The 20,255-nt window shown below is 42.7% G+C and overlaps 1 protein-coding gene across 1 annotated transcript in view; it reads left to right on the forward strand.

Moving 5' to 3' along the window:
- The window catches only part of LOC134301329 (catenin delta-2-like), a 190,598-nt gene that overhangs the window by 118,427 nt on the left and 51,916 nt on the right, over positions 1-20,255 (forward strand). The window contains exons 8-11 of the mRNA XM_062985993.1: positions 1,926-2,043; positions 6,048-6,233; positions 17,519-17,692; positions 19,058-19,208. Of these exons, the coding sequence (XP_062842063.1) occupies positions 1,926-2,043; positions 6,048-6,233; positions 17,519-17,692; positions 19,058-19,208 (629 nt within the window). The remainder of the gene's footprint in view (positions 1-1,925; positions 2,044-6,047; positions 6,234-17,518; positions 17,693-19,057; positions 19,209-20,255) is intronic.

Here is a 20,255-nt window from a genome sequence, read left to right on the forward strand (position 1 = left end):
AGGTCATCGCACATTCTTCCACGCTGTGAATGGGTTCTTTAGAATGAGAAGTGTTCCGTTTTAAAGCCCACTCAACTCTAGAGACTCAGATATTCAACTCGTTTTAAACAAGGCCAGAAGTATGTGGAGAAGCAAACAACACATCCGAACATGCTTTCTTAAATAAAATTGGAACATGACTTTGGGAACTTGGCTCTATTCGACCACATGACGTTAGCAAAGAATTTTACAGTTAAATGTGTCTGCTTTTTTGTCCATGTGATTAGCAACAAACTGTGATTTGCGCAACTGCTTCCAATCTGATAGGCTGCTCATTGTAAAGCTCACTGGACAGTTAACAGTGTCACCCATGTTCCAGCAGCTTATTGGTTCAACCACTGTTCCTTGGATGGGTCCAGTCAAACTAGCTTCATTTATATGGGCACAGAGAAGACTCTACCTAAAGTCATTTGCAATGCCCGCAATCAAGCGTATGTAAATAATAATAATTATAATAATAATAATATCAATAATAATAATAATAATAGTAAAAAATAAATAATAATAATAATAGTAGTAAAAATAATAATAATAATAATAATAATAATAGTAGTAGTAAAAATAATAATAATAGTAGAAATAATAATAATAAATAATTACAGTAATAATATTAGTAACAGCAATAATAATAATAATAATAATAATAAAAGTAAAATTAATAATAATAATAATAATAATAAAAATAGTAATAATAATAACAGCAATGACTAATAATAATAATAGTAGTAAAAATAATAATAAATAATTATAGTAATAATATTAGTAAAATAATAATAAACGCAACAGCAATAATAATAATAATAGTAAAAATACTAATAAATAATTGTAGTAAAAATATTAGTAATAATAATAATAGTAGTAATAGTGAAAATAATTAGTAATAATATTAGTAAAAAGAAATAATAATAATAGCAACAGCAATTATAGTAAAATAATAATAATAGTAATAGTAAAAATAACAATTATAGTAATAAAAATAGTAATAAAAATAGTAATAGTAAAAATAATAATAAATAATTATAGTAATAATATTAGTAAAATAATAATAATAAATTATAGTAATACAATTTGTAATAATAATAACAGTAATAATAATAATTATTATTATTATTACTATTATTACTGTAATCCTTTATTGTTAATATTTTTACTAATATTAGTACTAATAATTATTACCAACAGAGATCCAGCTTCAAATTCTAAGTTGTATACAGTATATTTCACAGACTACAGACTTAAAAAAAAAAAGTAGACGAGACAAAATTCTCTATTCCTCTGATTACTTGTCTCATGCCCTACAAAAAAAGCCTCAAGAACTAATTTGCATAATATGCAAAATCAAACGACATTTTTAAACATTTATATAAAAAAAATACTGGAATTTGTATACAGTGTCGTTCACAGATGCCAATCAAAAATGTGGGTGGCGCAAGCAAACTATAAAGCTATAAAGCACACATTTCAAAGGCACATAGCAGCATAGAAGGTTCCTAGGCCATGACAGAAATTTGCACTGCATAGCTAGGTGGCGCATAGTGCTTCTGCTCCCGTAGTCAGGTATTGTGCCACATCTGGCTAACTTGTGCCTGGACTCTAGAAATCGGCACTTGTGGTTATATGTTCAATATGTTTTATTACACATTGGCTTATTAACAATCACTTATTAACAATTAACAACAGTTCCTGTATTTGCTGTCCTATTTTTCTTTGTCATTAAAGCAATCAAATATTTATTGTCTGTGCTGGTGAATCATGGGAATGTTCCCAAATGAATGACCCAAAGCATCTGATATGCAGATTCCTGTTTGTCAACGCCGGTTGGGTGAAGTTCATGACGTAACTCACACAACGCTGATCTGTGCTCTCTGGCTGTCCCTCTTTTTCAGGAACGTCAGTTCGGCAGGGGAGGAAGCCCGGAGGCGGATGAGAGAGTGCGAGGGGCTCACCGACGCCCTGCTTTTCGTCATCCAGTCCGCACTAGGGAGCGGCGAGATCGATAGCAAGGTACGATTTTTTCCTCCTTTTCCTCACTTTCCCCTTGTTTTCGGAAGCGGTGCGTCCCTGCGAATGAACGCGTCTACGCCCGGCCGGGCTCTGAAGGTCGAACCGGCTCCTAAACGGTGTTCTTCAATCATGATTGATCCTCTTCTGAGTAGTATCCTCTTCCGGAAATGTCTGCATAGTAATGAGGATTGAGTGGTGGTCATTTCCAAACTCCAGATCATTACGGCTTTACACTGCCTCTTACTGTCTCGTTTATCTTTACCCTGGTCATCCTTCCGCTCACGCTAAGCATGTGCCAAAAGTATTTGGACACCCTTCAATTCAAAAACAAGCGCAGTAAATTGGTTGGCTCCAGCAATTAGCCATTATTCTTCCTCTACCAAACCTCTACCAACCAGTTCTTGTGCTGATAATGGTTTGAAAAGCAGTGTTGCTTCTTGGAAATGCAAGTAGGTGGTGAGAAGCTTAGAAGAGGACTCGCTGCCAGACTGATTCTGGTTCCAAATAGATCCGGTAGATGCTGGACAGAATCAGGATGATAGAAAAGACAGAAGCGGGATTCGATACTCGACTGTAGTCTGAGCTGAGCAAGTACCTGGTTTACCGTTTGAAGAGGTTTGAAGAATCAACTTGCCAATCTTACTATGGCTAGAGAGGGAGACAACTAGGTGGAACCATGACATGATAGCCAGCCAGCTACTCAGTCCACCATTCATTCATTTGACACACATTCATAGCCCCAACGCTTCCCTCCTAGAGTTAAACTAGACAAGACGACAAAAGAGTCGATTCAGCGAACGATACAGCTTGACTATAGACCAAGGGTACCAAAGTGGGTTGTATAGGTTGGGAAAGTGAAAAAAGTGCAGGCATTTGATTGGTCAAACATACAACCAGCATATTAAGAACCCAACTGAAGTAGATTTTAATAAATGGTGTCATCCCAGTGCAGAGATTCTGAGCTCCCGGGTTTGAATCTCGGCTCTGCTACCAGTCAGCTGAAGCCATATAAATACACCGATCAGCCATAACATTAAAACCTCCTCCTTGTTTCTACACTTATTGTCCATTTTATCAGCTCCACTTACCATATAGAAGCACTTTGAAGTTCTACAATTACTGACTGTAGTCCATCTGTTTCTCTACATACTTTTTTAGCCTGCTTTTACCCTGTTCTTCAATGGTCAGGACCCCCACAGGACCACCACAGAGCAGGTATTATTTGGGAGGTGGATCATTCTCAGCACTGCAGTGACACTGACATGGTGGTGGTGTGTTAGTGTGTGTTGTGCTGGTACACATCAATGCTGCTGGAGTTTTAAAATACCGTGTCCACTCACTGTCCACTCTATTAGACACTCCTACATAGTTGGTCCACCTTGTAGATGTAAAGTCAGAGACGATCGCTCATCTATTGCTCGTTTGAGTTGGTCATCTTCTAGACCTTTATCAGTGGTCACAGGACGCTGCTCACTCATACCAGCACAGCACACACTAACACACCACCACCATGTCAGTGTCACTGCAGTGCTGAGAATGGTCCACCACCTAAATAATACCTGCTCTGTAGTGGTCCTGGGAGAGTCCTGACCATTGAAGAACAGCATGCAGAGAAACAGATGGACTACAGTCAGTAATTGTAGAACTACAAAGTGCTTCTGTATGGTACGTGGAAAGTGAGTGTGGAAACAAGGAGGTGGTCATAATGTTATGCCTGGGAATTAAGCTGGGGTCATAGCATAGAATTAGCCTACAGTTTAAAGGCTTTTCTCAAGAGCCCCTCTGGGCAGAGCTGGGATTCATACTCTCAACCTTCAGATTGCTACCCCAGAGCCCTAACTACTGACCTTCCTCTACAACAGCTCGTCCTCTCCCTCAACGAAATCCCTCGGTTTAATCCATTCCAGTCTCCAGATTAAAGTACGAGCGAATCCCGCGAGCTCCCTGGAGAGAGCGATCACTCTAATCAGTCAGCTTTCACTCCAAACCCAGCGTTTGCCCACATTTCTCAGGGCCGGTGTGAAGGCTGTTACATCCAGCCCGCAGAGCTATAAATGCTGTAAATGTGTTTCCAGCAGCCACCGATACATTTATTTTATTAAAGCGCGGTACCTGTTGAACGGCTCACTTTAAATCTGGCTGCTAAATCCTTCCGGAAAGTAAACGACGCGTTTGAGATAACGTATATACAGGGCGGGCTTGGAAAACAGATAACGTAGCTTAGCAGATTTATTCATTTGGCGGAAGCTTTGATCCATCTAGGTTTGGATGCAATTCAAGCTTGGAGCTGAGCTGGGACTGTTGCCAGTCGGCTGGGCGCCCCAGACAGAACTCGCTACTAGTCTGCTGGGTGGGAAAATACCGGACTAAAAAGGGGTAGGGGTGGAGTCTTTGACGCTGTTAAGGACCCTGATTAGTAGCCAGAGATGCCTGTACAAAAGTGGAGGCACACTGGGATCAGAGTGTGACTCTCCCTGCGCAAGACTGGCCTCACACCTGAATCCACCAAAGTATGGGCGAATAAGAAGGAGTTTTCGAAGGGATATTCCGAAAACTCTCAGAGTGGGATTTTTCCGAGTTGAAATCTCAGCTCTGCTTACGATCGGGAGGTGCCCCCTAGCAGGCACAATTGGCAGTGCCAGCAGCAGACAAAATTGGCTACTAGTCTGTTGGGTGGAAAAATACCGGACTACAAAGGTGTAGGAGTGGAGTCTTTGACGCTGTTAAGGACCCTGATTAGTAGCCAGAGGCGCCTGTACAGAAGTGGAGGAACACTGGATTTTGGGGAATAAGCATCCAGGGTCTCGACTCTTGTGTCGGTTGATTGGTGGACCGAGTAGCTGGTTAACTGGCCACGGTTGAGTGTCCGACCTTTCCCCCCACCTTGCACCTTGGGTCCTGCTTTTCTCGGCGGGTTTGTCTGGGGTGGTACCACACCACTAACCCCCCCCCCCCCCCCCCCTCGTTACAATCCCTTGCCCATGTGGTTATATCAGCTATTGTTGATTATCGGTTCTTGATGTAGTGCCGTCCGAGGGATGGAAGATCACGGGCGTTCAGGTTAAGCTTGCACCCTTGACCTTTACACAATAAAATTCCTCCTGATTCCTTGAATCTGTTAATGATATTGTGCACTGTAGAGGGAGAAATATGCAAATCCCTTCTAATCTTTCTTTGAGGTACACATTTGAGGACAAACTGAAGATCCTCTGATCATCTTTGCTCATGCAGGACTGATTCATGACTTGAGGTAATGTTAGGAACAATGCATTCCTATTTGATGTGCATTTTCCATACTGTCCCAACTTTGTCTGATTTGGGGTTGTATTTCCAATAAAGAATGGACTTCCTTGTCTGCCAGCGTGTTTTGTTATGTCTGACATGCCGGTGCATAACTCTGCAAGCGTTACATTGATTACAGTCATTATTTTTGTTTGTCTTCCACGCTCGGCAACAGCAGAAACGAGAAGCGGCGCCGAGTCGGTCATTTTTCATCCTAATTTCCCTTCCGTTCGTTCGCTGTTTCGGCCTGGCAGGCATCACTTCCGCACTGCCGTTGCGTCTGATTCTAATACCCCGGTAAATGGGGTGTGAGGGGATGGATCGTGGATTGTCGTGTTCCCCTGGTGGATGGGTTTTCTTTAATCTTGTTTAAATGGGCGGCTGTGGTGGAGGTATAATTAAGTGCCTTGGGAGGCGTAATGGCACCCATTCAGCCTGGCTGGCACTTGACCCTGAAGAAGAAAGCAAGAGAGATAGAGAGGGAATAGAGAGCGAGAGAGCTGTGGTATTACGTCCTTGTATCAGTAATGACCGCTTTATAGTTGCTTAATGCATTTGCTCATTATTTTCTCAATGGCGTCCAAGCCGGATCCCCCCGCGGGTCGTCGTGTTTACATTTGCATGTGTTTGGGTGTGTACGATTAGCTTTGCCCTTCGGTATATTTGCAATAGATAGTACCATAAATCTTCAAGCTATTGTTTTTGTATTGTTCTTTTCTCAGACCATAGAAAACTGCGTGTGTATCTTGAGGAACCTGTCGTACCGGCTTGCAGCGGAAACCTCTCAGGGACAGCAGATGGGCACCGAGGAGCTGGACGGCCTGCTGTGTAGTGACTCCAATGGCAAGGATGCGGAGAGTTCGGGCTGCTGGGGGAAGAAGAAGAAGAAAAAGAAGTCGCAGGATCAGGTAGGGCATCTTGGCAGGGGCTTTGTGGCGTTTAGTAGTGTTTTGTATTGGCACGATCGTGGGTTCTTACAGCAGTGGAATAGCTGAAGAACCAGGAACAGAACTGTGGGCCTTTCTTTATACTGCTCTTGTCACATCACGTTGGGTGTTAGACTTTGGAATCTCCATTCTGTGCTGACAGTTATTTCTTATCTGCTTACAACATTTTACAACATGAAGTTAAAGAAATCTGAGCCTATTAAGTCTAGTGTACAAGACAAATGGGTGCAAAAGTGGTGCAGAAAGGTGCAAAAAACCAAAAAACATCCAGTGAGCAGCAGTTCTGCAGGCAGAAATGCCTTGTTGATGAGAGAGCCTGTAGCCTGTCTGCTTCAAACACATTTGTGAATACAGTTAGAGGACTGGCAGGGGTGCAAAAGTAGTACAGAAAGGTGCAAAAGACCTAAAAACATCCAGTGAGCAGCAATTCAGCAGGCAGCATGCCTTGTTGATGAGAGAGCCTGTAGCCTGTCTGCTTCAAACACATTTGTACATAAATTTTGAGGACTGGCAGTGGTTCAAAAGTGGTACAGAAAGGTTCACGAGGCCAAAAAACATCCAGTGAGCAGCAATTCAGCAAGCAGAAATGCCTTGTTATGAAAGGACCTGTAGTCTGTCCACTTCAAACACATTTGTGAATACAATTGGAGGACTGGTAGGGGTGCAAAAGTGGTGCAGAAAGGTTCATAAGACCAAAAAACATCCAGTGAGCAGCAATTCAGCAGGCAGAAATGCCTTGCTGATGAGAGAGCTTGTAGCCTGTCTGCTTCAAACACATTTGTGAATATAGTTGGAGGACTGGCAGGGGTGCAAAAGTAGTACAGAAAGGTGCAAAAGACCTAAAAACATCCAGTGAGCAGCAATTCAGCAGGCAGAAATGCCTTGCTGATGAGAGAGCCTGTAGCCTGTCTGCCTCAAACACATTTGTGAATACATTTTGAGGACTGGCAGTGGTTCAAAAGTGGTACAGAAAGGTTCACGAGGCCAAAATACATTCAGTGAGCAGCAATTCATCAGTTGCTATATATAGTTCTGCAGGCAGTTCTGCAGGCAGAAAAACGTCCAGTAAGCAGCAGTTCTCTGGATGTCGATGAGAGAAAAGCATCTTGCTTGAAGCAGACAGGCTCTTCAGTGCTCCTCAGTGGCCTCTCCAGTCATCTGATCTTAATGTAATAATCTAGGCACATTTGTAAATACAGTGGAGGACTGACAGGGGTGCAAAAGTGGTACAGAAAGGTGCAAAAGACCAAAAAACATCCAGTGAGCAGCAGTTCTGCAGGCAGAAATGCCTTGTTGGTAAGAGAGCCTGTATCTGTTCACTTTAAACACAATTAGAGGACCAGCAGTGGTGCACTTGCAGATATTCTGTAGTGAATATTATTGGTCCAGTGCTTAGCAGACTAGCGATTGTGGAGGGGGAACAGTAACAGTTACATATGCTATAAAGTCACGATGCTGTAATGCTAAAGACAGTGCAGAGGATATCCTGCCACGATTCGAATAATACATCATAGCAAACACTCCACCAAGATCTCAGAACTGTGCTTCCTTAATGAAACATGACTTTCATATGGCCAAGATCCATGTTTTAGTCAACGTTCATTTTTTAGCATTCGCTAAGATCTGTTAGCTTCCAGCATCGCCCTTCTGTTTATTAATTCATTCATATATACAGTATATGTGAATATCTTACTTTTATAAAGCCAGACATGCCTGAAAGTAGATCATTTTTATTTCACCTAAGCCTTCCATATGATCCAGATCCGTCCAGCTTTTCTCTGTAATAATACATTTCGAAGCTGAGGTGCTACAGTTTAACACCCTTCTTCAGATTTCTCAAATCCTTAGAACTGTAGGTGGATCAACATAAAAACCAAACAGCCCAGGAATACAATTTTAGAATAAATGCTTAAACTTTTTAAAAATAGCAGATTGATAATCTCATTTAATTTCTCCTTTAAGTGTATGTAAACTTTAGAATTTGAATTGCTTGTTAGAATTGGTTGGTCATTAATTTAACGAAATGATGGGACAAGAGTGGCGGACACACAAGGATAGATGTATGAACCAAAATGTTTAATAATAACAAAACAAGACAAACTAACACAAGACCTAAGCTAAGCTAAATGCTACTGCTAATTGCTAAACACATGAAACATGAACCTAAACATGAACAAGACTACTTCTAAACAAGACTACTAAACCTGGACATGACAAACCAAACGTGAGCGAATGGACAGGAGCTAGTAGGAACAAACAGGAGCTAACAGGAGCTAACAGGGCAAAGTGTAAGTCAAACTAAATAGTATCCAAAGACTGGTCCACCACTGCCTGTTTAAATCCTCGTAGCTCAGACGAGGTTCAGCTGTGATTAATTAGCCAGAGACCAATCACAAAAGGGGCGTTGGCTCCAGCATGTGCTCCTGGAGAGAGGGGCGTGGCACCCGCAGCAACAAACTCCACATGCTCTGGGAGCACAGAATGGCTGGGCTCGTGACAATTTACTTGGTTGATTGTTGGTTATTGGTTTTTACATGTTGCTTGTTAGGGTAGCTGGTGGGTTAATCAGTTACGTACTTAATGCTTTAAATCTTAGAATGGTAAAAATGATACATTTATAGTATAGTAATTATATGTACTTTTATAAAAAAAAAAGTCATATTTTAGATTTTCTTTATCATGGCATACTATCAGACTTTAAAAAATAACAGATCGATAGTCTTATTTACATTCTCCTTTAAGTGTATGTAAACTTTTACATTTTAATTGTTTATAGCTGGTTCATAATAAGTTGGTTGCTAATTGGTTGGTTGTACTTGTATTTGGTTGGGTAATTATTTGAGTGAGTTGGTTAATGAGGTGGATGATGTGTTTCTCTTAGATGGTGGATTTAATGCATCTTATTTTGGTTGATCTTTAGATCATTAGTTGGAGAGTTGTGTCCTTCTGCATTGCCATTAGTGGTCGGCATACAAGGCACGGAGGCGCAGAGAGTGGATGTCAGTTTCTTTTTAAATGACAATCACCAACGTGTCTCATAAGTGTTAATTCGCTCCCGGTGGAGGTTTTTCTATTGTCACAGTCTCGTTCTCAGACTTGCCAGCTCCTGTGTTGACAAACCTACTTTTCTTTGAAACTGTGATGCCAGGCTGCTCAGTACAGTCTAGTTTTCCAATGGCATGTGATGCCAGTATACTTATCTCTTTTGGGAACTTACCCAATCTCGTGGTGGGAGAGCAGATTGCGCCAGAGGTGGTCTGACATCCCACGGGCTGCGCTAGTTGCTGGGGTTAAAGTTGGTTGGTTCATTTGTCTGTAGAGTAGCTTGTTTGATAATTACTTGTTTTTTAATTAGTTTGTTGGTTGCCTTCTTGGTAAATTGGCTGGTTCTTGGCTTTAAGTTGTCTAGTTGTCTGGTTGGTAGGGAGATTAGTTGGTTGTTTACTCGCTTTATGGTTTGTTGTTGGTTTTTAGTTGGTTTGTTATTGAGTTGATTAGCTGGTTTGAGGATTGGTTGGTCATTTACTTGATTGATTGTTGGTTATTGGTTTTTAAATATTGCTAGCTAGGTTAGCTGGTTGGTTAATCGGTTGTATGTTACATGCTTAGTGCTTCACACCTTAAAACCACCTCCTTGTTTCTACACTCACTGTCCATTTTATCAGCTCCACTTACCATATAGAAGCACTTTGTAGTTCTACAATTACTGACTGCAGTCCATCTCTTTCTCTGCATGCTTTGTTAGCCCCCTTTCATGCTGTTCTTCAATGGCCAGGACTCTCCCAGAACCACTACAGAGCAGGTATTATTTAGGTGGTGGATCATTCTCAGCACTGCAGTGACACTGACATGGTGGTGGTGTGTTAGTGTGTGTTGTGTGGATCAGAAACAATATCGTGTCCACTCACTGTCCATTCTATTAGACACTCCTACCCAGTTGGTCCACCTTGTAGATGTAAAGTCAGAGACGATCATCTATTGCTGCTGTTTGAGTTGGTTCTCAGTCCAGCAGTAACAGTGAGGTGTTTAAAAACTCCAGCAGCATTGCTGTGTCTGATACACTCATACCAGCACAACACACACTAACACTCCCCCACCATGTCAGTGTCACTGCAGTGCTGAGATTGATCCACCACCTAGATAATACCTGCTCTATAGTGGTCCTGTGGGGGTCCTGACTATTAAAGAACAGGGTGAAAGGAAGGTAACAAAGTATGTAAAGAAACAGATGGACTACAGTAAGTAATTGTAGAACTACAAAGTGCTCCTATATGGTAAGTGGAGCTGATAAAATGGACAGGAGGTGGTTTTCTTTATGCTTTATTTGCTGCGTTCTCTTTAATTATGCCCCCAGCGATCAGCCGAAGTTGGCACTGTCAGAAACACTTAAGCTCAGTTATTCGACATCAGCGAGGACCTTCTCATTCTCTACTCAGCCACACTGACTTCTCCTCAGCTTGCAGAAGTGAGACAGTTCAGAAGAAGACACCAGAGCCCGAAGTCGAGAAGACTAATGTACCCTGATGAATCATTTATCACAGAGTGGCAGCTGGCGAGCTGGTTAAATCCGGCTGAGCTCCAGGTCAGCGCTGCTCACGTTTAGCGTGCCTAATTGACTAAGCCAGGAGTGTGTAAACATGAAATTCCAAAACTCGGCAACCTCCGATTCACTTTTTAAAGTGTCCCTGATAGAGTTATGAAAAGGTGTTTATGTGACAAACTTCTGATAGAAAGGCTTTTCAGCGTTGGCAACCTTGGCATGAAGTTGCATTCGTGTAGCTGAATGTTATGTTCTTTATTCCCACGTTGTAAATACATTTTAAGAGCAGTAAAGCAAAGCACTGTGGATGGCCTTGGCTGCTATCTTTTCATCTCCAAAAAAAAACCCTGAATGATTAAATGCTGGTGCCACACCGAAGAGGTACAAAAGCAACAAAACAGCACTTGGAATGAAAGGCAGGCAGTAATTCAATTCACTTAATTCCGGGGGTTGATTAAAAAAGCTAGATCTACACAAGAGTAGCAGAGAGTAACCGAAGATAAGAATCAAACCTAGATCCATGGAGCTGTTGGACCTCAATACTGATCTGCTGTGCTTCCATGGCATTCTGTAACTTTGGTATCTTACATCAATTAATACAAATTTAATTTGAACTGGGTTAGGGTTTGGGTTAGGGTTGGGGTTTGGGTTACATTGGGGGTGAATCGGTGGGTAGCACTGTCGCCTCACAGCGAGAAGGTCCTGGGTTCGATTCCCAGGTAAAGCGGTCCGGGTCCTTTCTGTGTGGAGTTTGCATGTTCTCCTCGTGTATGTGTGGGTTTCCTCCGGGAGCTCCGGTTTCCTCAGACAGTCCAAAAACATGCAGTCAGGTTAATTGGAGACACTGAATTGCCCTATACTGTAGGTGAATGTGTGTGTGTGTCTGCCCTGCGATGGACTGGCACCCCGTCCAGGGTGTTACTGTGTGCCTTGCACCCATTGAAAAACTGGGATAGACTCCAGCAGTTTGTCAACAAATGTGTGCGAAAGATTGGAAGGGATTTGCATATTTCTCCCTCTACAGTGCGTAATATCATTAAACCATTCAAGGAATTGGGAGGAATTTCAGTGCGTAAATTTCAGGGCGCAAGCTGAACGCCTGTGAACTTCCATCCCTCAGACGGCACTGCATCAAGAACCGCCACTCAACAATAGCTGATATAACCACATGGGTGAGGGATTACTTTGGCAAACCTTTGTGGAGCTCTACAATACAGAGTTACATGCACAAATGCCACTTCAAACTTTACAGTGCAAAAAAGAAACCTTATGTTAACCATGTCCAGAAGCGGCATCGACTTCTCTGGGCTCGGAGGCATCTAGGATGGACCGTCACACAGTGGAAACGTGTATTGTGTAAAGATGAAAAGGACCGTCCAGACTGTTATCAGGAACAAGTCCAAAATTCAGGGTGTGTCATGGTATGGGGCACTGTCCTGTGATGGCAGCATTAATGCAGAAAAGTACATTGAGATCTTAGAGCAACATGTGCTGCCTTCAGGACGTCATCTTTTCCAGGGACGTCCATGCATTTCTCAACAAATGCTGAACACATTACAAAAGCATGGCTGTGGATGAACATGTACTGGACTGGCCTGCCTGCAGTCCTGACCTGTCCCCAATAGAGAATGTGTTGCACATCTTAAGACGTGTTTGCAGGAAGAATGGGACAAAATAAAACCCGAAACACTAAATCACTTGGTCTCCTCAGTGCTAAAACGTCTTACAAAGTGGTAAATGCTTTACTGTCCCAACGTTTTCTGATTCGGGGTTGTAAATACTTGCTTAGTTAGCGTAGTATCTGTTGTAGCTGAGTTGATTCCTGCACATCAGGCACTTCTGCTAAAACACGTCCCGGCTGAACATTTGCTAGCTGTGCGTTTTCTATAGAATTCATAAAGCACAAACACTCCAGACTCCAAACTCTTAGACTCCAGAAAGCAGCATCTAATAATCAAATAAGGAAAAGATATTGAGAGTGTAATATGTGAAACCTACACAGAGCTCGGACACCGTAGTAAAAGAGCCGTGGTGAAATTACTCGCCGTGCAGGCTGGCGTTTTTCCGGAATATGAGAAATGGATTTCCTCCTGCCGCGCAAATCAGCTTTTTCGGTTCGGTACGGGTGCGTGATTGATCGACCCCGGGCGACGGATGAAGAAATGCTACACGCTCGCTTCTCACTTCTGTTAATGCGTCGGTGTCGGTTTCTCGGTTTGTTTAGGGACTGCGGATCCTCCCGGTCTCTCTGACGTTTTCTCTCGTCTTGCCTCCAGCAACAGACAGGGTTGATCCTGGGAGCAAGGACAGGGGTGATGAGTGTACGCTCATTAATAATGTAACAGAATGGAGGGATAGGGGTTGTTTTGTACTCACGCTGAGGTGTTTTGTGAATCGTCCGAGCAGAAAGTAGGTCGGTCTTTATAACCCTTCGTTTTTTTACAACCCTGAATCAGAAAATTTGGGACAGCATGGAAAATGTCTTAAGATGTACAACAATACGGGGTCGTCATTGCTGCATTTTTCGTTTCAAAATTCTCCACAGGTTCTCTATTGGGGACAGGTCAGGACTGCAGGCAGGCCAGTCCAGTACCCGTACCCTCTTCTTCCACAGCCATGCCTTTGTAATGTGAAAAATGCATGGACATCCCTGGAAAAGACGACGTCTTGAAGGCAGCACATGTTGCTCTAAGATCTCAGTGTACTTTTCTGCATTAATGCCGCCATCACAGAAGTGTCAATGACCTTTACCAAGGGCACTGACACGACCCCATACCATGACAGACCCTGGCTTTTGGACTTGTTCCTGATAACAGTCTGGACGGTCCTTTTCGTCTTTACACAATACACGTTTTCACTGTGTGATGGTCCATCCTAGATGCCTCCGAGCCCAGAGAAGTCGATGCCGCTTCTGGACATGATTAACATAAGGCTTCTTGTTTGCACAGGAAAGTTTTAAGTGGCATTTGTGCATGTAACTCTGTATTGTAGCGCTTGACAAAGGTTTGCCAAAGTAATCCCTCACCCATGTGGTTATATCAGCTATTGTTGAGTGGTTGTTCTTGTTGCAGTGCCGTCTGAGGGATGGAAGATCACGGGCGTTTGAAATTTCTCCCGATTCCTTGAATGGTTTAATGATATTATGCACTGTAGAAGGAGAAATATGCCAATCCCTTTCCTGGATGCTGCTTTTGTACCAAACTATGATTACAATTACCTGTTTGGAATCACATCATGATTTAGTTTTTTTTTACCTCATTACTAGCCCTAAATTGCCGCTGTCCCAACTTTTTTTGGAATGTGTTGCAGGTCTGAAATGCAGGAATGGATGTTTATTAACAAATGAAATGAAGTTGACCAGATATAACATGAAATATCTCAGGTTCATCCTGTCTGTAATCAAATAAAAGTCAAACTAAATGTAAGAAACACTGCATTTTTATTTTATTTGCATTTTCCATACTGTCCCAACTTTTTCTGGTTTGGGGTTGTACTATTTATTTAACTAGTTTAAAATCATTCAACCTGCTAAGCAGTTTAATTCAAGCCTGATAAATATACAGAATATGATAAAACACCCAGCAAATTCATGATCTTGAGATTTTATTATCTGCCGGAGACTCAGCGTGGTGCTCGCAGACTCCCTGGTGTGCGCTGGCATCTCTTCATCTACCAGTTGCGGGTGACAGACAGCCATTAACAAAGACACAGTGTTGGCGTATTGTGCTCTGTCGAACCTGTTCGGTTTGGCTTGTCTCAGTGCTGACAAAGGATCTGTCTGTCTGTCTTTCTATCTATGTATCTGTCTATCTGTCTATATATCTATCTGTTTTTGTTTTTCTGTCTATTTATCTGTCTGTCTATCTTTCTGTCTCTCTGTCTATCTATCTAGGTATCTGTCTATCTGTCTCTGTCTATCTATCTATGTATATGTCTGTATCTATCTTTCTGTCTCTGTCTTTTTGTCTGTCTGTCTATATATCTATCTATGTCTGTCTGTCTGTGTCTATCTATCTACAGTATCTCACAAAAGTGAGTACACCCCTCACATTTCTGCAAATATTTCATTTTATCGTTTTATGGGACAACACTATAGAAATGAAACTTGGATATAACTTAGAGTAGTCAGTGTACAGCTTGTATAGCAGTGTAGATTTACTGTCTTCTGAAAATAACTCAACACACAGACATTAATGTCTAAATGGCTGGCAACATAAGTGAGTACACCCCACAGTGAACATATCCAAATTGTGCCCAAAGTGTCAATATTTTGTGTGACCACCATTATTATCCAGCACTGCCTTAACCCTCTTGGGCATGGAATTTACCAGAGCTGCACAGGTTGCTACTGGAATCCTCTTCCACTCCTCCATGATGACATCACAGAGTTGGTGGATGTAAGACACCTTGTGCTCCTCCACCTTCCACTTGAGGATGCCCCACAGGTGCTCAATTGGGTTTAGTCCATCACCTTTACCTTCAGCTTCCTCAGCAAGGCAGTTGTCATCTTGGAGGTGTGTTCTTGGATGAACGCCATGCAGACCGAGTTGATGCAGTGTGCGGCGTATGGTCTGAGCACTGACAGGCTGACCTCCCACATCTTCAACCTCTGGATATGCCGCTGAACACGTGGACTCAACTTCTTTGGTCGACCCTGGCGAAGCCTGTTCCGAGTGGAACCTGTCCTGGAAAACCGCTGTATGACCTTGGCCACCATGCTGTAGCTCAGTTTCAGGGTGTTAGCAATCTTCTTATAGCCCAGGCCATCTTTGTGGAGAGCAACAATTCTATTTCTCACATCCTCAGAGAGTTCTTTGCCATGAGGTGCCATGTTGAATATCCAGTCGCCAGTATGAGAGAATTGTATCCAAAATACCAAATTTAACAGCCCTGCTCCCCATTCACACCTGGAACCTTGACACGTGACACCAGGGAGGGACAACGACACAATTGAGCACAATTTGGACATGTTCACTGTGGGGTGTACTCACTTGTGTTGCCAGCTATTTAGACATTAATTGCTGTGTGTTGAGTTATTTTCAGAAGACAGTAAATCTACACTGCTATACAAGCTGTACACTGACTACTCTAAGTAATATCCAAATTTTATTTCTATAGTGTTGTCCCATGAAAATATATAATAAAATATTTGCAGAAATGTGAGGGGTGTACTCACTTTTGTGAGATACTGTATATATCTGTCTGTCTATCTGTCTATATGTCTGTCTTTCTGTCTGTATGTATGTCTGTCTATCTATTTATCTTTCTGTCTGTCTGTCTATCTTTCTGTGTATCTGTCTGTTTGTCTGTCTATCTATATATCTATCTGTCTGTCTGTGTCTATCTATCTATCTATCTATCTATCTATCTATCTATCTATCTATCTGTCTGTCTATGTATCTATCTGTCTGCCTGTCTTTCTATCTGTCTATCTATCTGTCTATCTGTCTATCTAACTATTTATCTGTCTATCTAACTATTTATCCATCCACCCATCCACCCACCAGTAGTGACCAAGTACTTGACTATGGACAGTGTTCCAGCAGCTGTTAGTTCTCTTCCAGACCATGACAAGAACCAACTGTTCCATTTACTTTGTTAATCGGTGCAATCTAATATATTAGTGGTTGCATGGTATTTCACCACAGCAGTAAGGTCTTGGGTTTGATTCCCAGGTGGAGCAGTCTGGGTCCTTTTTGTTTGGAGCATGCATGTTCTCCCCCTGTCTGTGTGGGTTTCATCCTGGTGATCCGGTTTCCTCTCACAGTCCAAGGACGTATTAGAGATGTTAATAAAATTGTGTAAATGTGTGTGTGCCCTGTGATGGACTGGCGACCTTTCCAGGGTCGTTCCTACATTTCACCTGGTACCCTTCCATTGTACCCACAGATAAAGAGTTGCACAAAGAGCAGAGCTAGGAGGTCATACCACAAAGTTTAAAGGCATGGTCACTGTAACTGTTAGTACCAGTAAAGTACTGTAGGTGTCTTCTCTGTGCCCAGGAAATAGGCATGGCCTTTGCTTCCATTCCTCTGCCTGTCAGTTTAAGGGAATGAGACAATGGGTCTCTATACATAGACAGCATTTTGCATCATCCTACAAGCTCCTGAGAAGAAGGCATGTCTAAATTCTTAGATGCCTTAAAATGCTGCCTACTGGAGATGCCTTATTGTGAGTGATATTCTGACTGAATAACGAAGAAGCTCCACAGGCTCTCCTCAAGTGTTTGCAATTTTGAGTTTTTCAGTGACAATGGGAAGGAGATGTGAGCAGGTTGCCTCACCTCAGCCCATTGATTTGAATGGCCTGAGGCTGAGCTCTGTTAGCTTAGTAAGCTAACCCTGCAGCAGTGGGCAGGGACAACCAATGATGTAAGCGCTGTCTAAGTAGTGTGTCTAAATAATCTGCCTTGTAGAGTTTGATGTCAGTTAGACAGCTACTTAGGCGACTGTCAAGGTAGGCAGTAGGCAGGAAGGTAGCTCACTAGGTTTTGGACAGACCTCATGGTTTCTGGATCTGTAAGTCCCAATAAAGTTGGTGCCTCTTCTGTGCCTGTCAGTCATAGGGTAGTGCCTCCTCTGACCCCGTCAGCCTTAGAGAACGTGGATTACCCAGTCGATGATATCTGGATCTATAAGCGCCTCCTTCAATATATACATACAATATATACGTCTTCTGACCTTTATCTCTCTGTCTTTACTTGCAGTGGGATGGCGTTGGCCCTCTCCCAGACACAGCCGAGCCTCCCAAGGGGATCCAGATGTTGTGGCATCCTTCCATCGTCAAGCCATACCTCACGCTGCTGTCCGAGTGCTCGAACCCGGATACACTCGAGGGGGCGGCAGGAGCACTGCAGAACCTGGCTGCCGGGAGCTGGAAGGTAAATGATCATATGTTGGTTTGTGTGTACAGTAGAACCTTGATTTAACTGACCTTAATTTAACGGACAAATCTGGTAAATTGAATGTCCGTTTTGTTACGTACGTACGTACGTACGTACGTACGTACGATAGATAGATAGATAGATATATAGATAGATGGATAGACGGACAGACGGACAGACAGATAGATAGATAGATAGATAGATAGATAGACGGATGGACAGACAGACAGACAGACAGACAGACAGACAGACAGACAGATTGTTTAAAATTCCCGCACCAGACCAGTGGTTCAGTAAGTAGTCGGCTAGTCACATTCCCATGAGTGATTGGCTCCAACCCCTGTGAGAATTGCCAACATGGCTAACTTAGCTACAGGCCTAAGGTGTGTGTTTCTATCAGGAAATCAGGAATTATTCGCTTCTCTCGCACATACAAACCAATCACACCGTTTCTTTCTCTCCCTTCTTTGATTCCTCTCTCCAGCTCTCTCTTAGACAAAAGCTTGCTTTAGCTCTGTTGTTGGCACCGTAATCTGTTCGGAGTGCCACTGCGGGATCGATACTTCCAGGCAGGGAGATGGAGAGATACAGGCGCCAAGCAGGATGAGCCTGAAGTCTTTTAACCGTGTTTTTTTGCTCAGTGCCGCAGGATTAAACGTCCTCACCCGGGGGTTAAATCAAAAAGTTTGACTTCACATGTGGGGAGAGAGACTAGAAAGCATCCAACACCCGTCCACTCATTTAAACCAGAAGATGGATAGATAGATAGACAGACAGACAGACAGACAGACTGGACAGACAGACAGACAGACAGACAGACAGACAGACAGACAGACAGGATGGACGGACGGACAGACAGATACAGACAGATAAATAGATAGACATGATAGATAGACGGACGAACAGGATAGATAGATAGACAGACAGACAGATAGATATATAGATAGACAGACAGTTAGGCAGACAGAGAGGATAGACAGACAGACAGATAGACTGGATGGATGGATGGATGGATAGATGTGGTAGACTCTAGACTCCAGGTTTGACTCTAGACCACTTTGCCACCCCAGCGCCTGAGAGACAGTGTAAAGTAATTAATTTGCCTACTGTATGCTGGTGGGAAACCGAATTACCTGGAGGACACTCCTGCAGACTTGGCAAACGTCCTCACAGACAGTGAGGAACCCTGATAGGAACCGGGTTGTGTGGCACCTAGTATTTAAGGTGCACCACAGTGCCACCCGAGGTCCCATGCACTTATTAAATGACGCAGGTCACCTCTGAATTTGTCTGCATCCGACAGTAGCATTCCTACACTTGGTCAGCAGTCTGTATGACTTATTGTTCTTTGTTTCCCTTCAGTGGTCGGTCTACATCCGTGCAGCAGTGAGGAAAGAAAAAGGCCTGCCCGTCCTGGTTGAACTGTTGCGGATAGACAACGACCGAGTGGTGTGTGCAGTGGCTACTGCCTTACGAAACATGGCCTTAGACGTAAGAAATAAAGAATTAATAGGTAAGATCTTCTTTGTTTTATGGTTTGATCGTGAGCTGTATTGTTATATTCATATCCACTTACCCGACCATAGTGCTGCTGACCATCACTACTCACCGAGTAGGGTCACATTGATCTCCATAGTCCAACGTCTTATTGTGCATATGCTATCGATCAGCCAGCAGAGGCTGCAGTCATGAGGATACCCTGTTCAACCATTGTCCGGCCTCTTACAGACAAATAGCCAATCGTGTGTCTATGTAGGCACCCAAACTTGACAACTCAAGATCTCAGCACTGGAGGGCTAGATTGCTTTATCACTGCATTACTCGAGCACCCCACCTTTAGGGACAGTGGTAGACTAATGAGTAAAGCCACTGGAGATGTTTGTTTTGGTTCTCAGGAGCGAGGGCTGCAATCCAGAATCGACACTGCTGTAGACTGACTACACTTGGTATTCCTGTCTAGTGAGTAAGCTTGGGTGGCTTTGAGCTGTTGTTGCTCCCAGACTTTTCACCTTTTAATAAGAGTGAAATTGACTGGTAAAATACAACAGTAGCATGTTTAATGTCCTAATGTTCTACAGTTTGACCCAGTTCACTGCCAATGCTGGTCCATAGAGGTTCCAGGTCTAATTGGAAGATGTTGTGGTTTGGTGGGTAGCACTGTCACCTCACAGCAAGAAAGTCCTGGGTTCGATTCCCAGGTGGAGCAGTCTGAGTTCTTACCGTGTGGAGTTTGCATGTTCTCAATTGGAGACACTGAAATCCCCCAGGGTGTGAATGTGTGTGTTTGTTTGGTCAGGGTGTTTCCTGCCTTTCAACTAGTAAATCAAATAAAGCCAGACAAGCAGACAGGAAAGAATGAATGAATGAAGGAATGAATGAAGGAATGAAGGAATGAATGAAGCAATGAATAAATAAAGGAATGACCTAATAAAGGAATGAATAAATAAATAAATAAATAAATAAATAAACGTATTAATTAATGAATGACGGGATAAATTAAGCAATAAAGGAATGAAGGAAAGAATTAAATGAATGAAGGGAAATGAATGAATGAACGAAC

Source organism: Trichomycterus rosablanca, chromosome 23, assembly GCF_030014385.1.
Source record: "Trichomycterus rosablanca isolate fTriRos1 chromosome 23, fTriRos1.hap1, whole genome shotgun sequence".
NCBI classification, from domain to species: domain Eukaryota; kingdom Metazoa; phylum Chordata; class Actinopteri; order Siluriformes; family Trichomycteridae; genus Trichomycterus; species Trichomycterus rosablanca.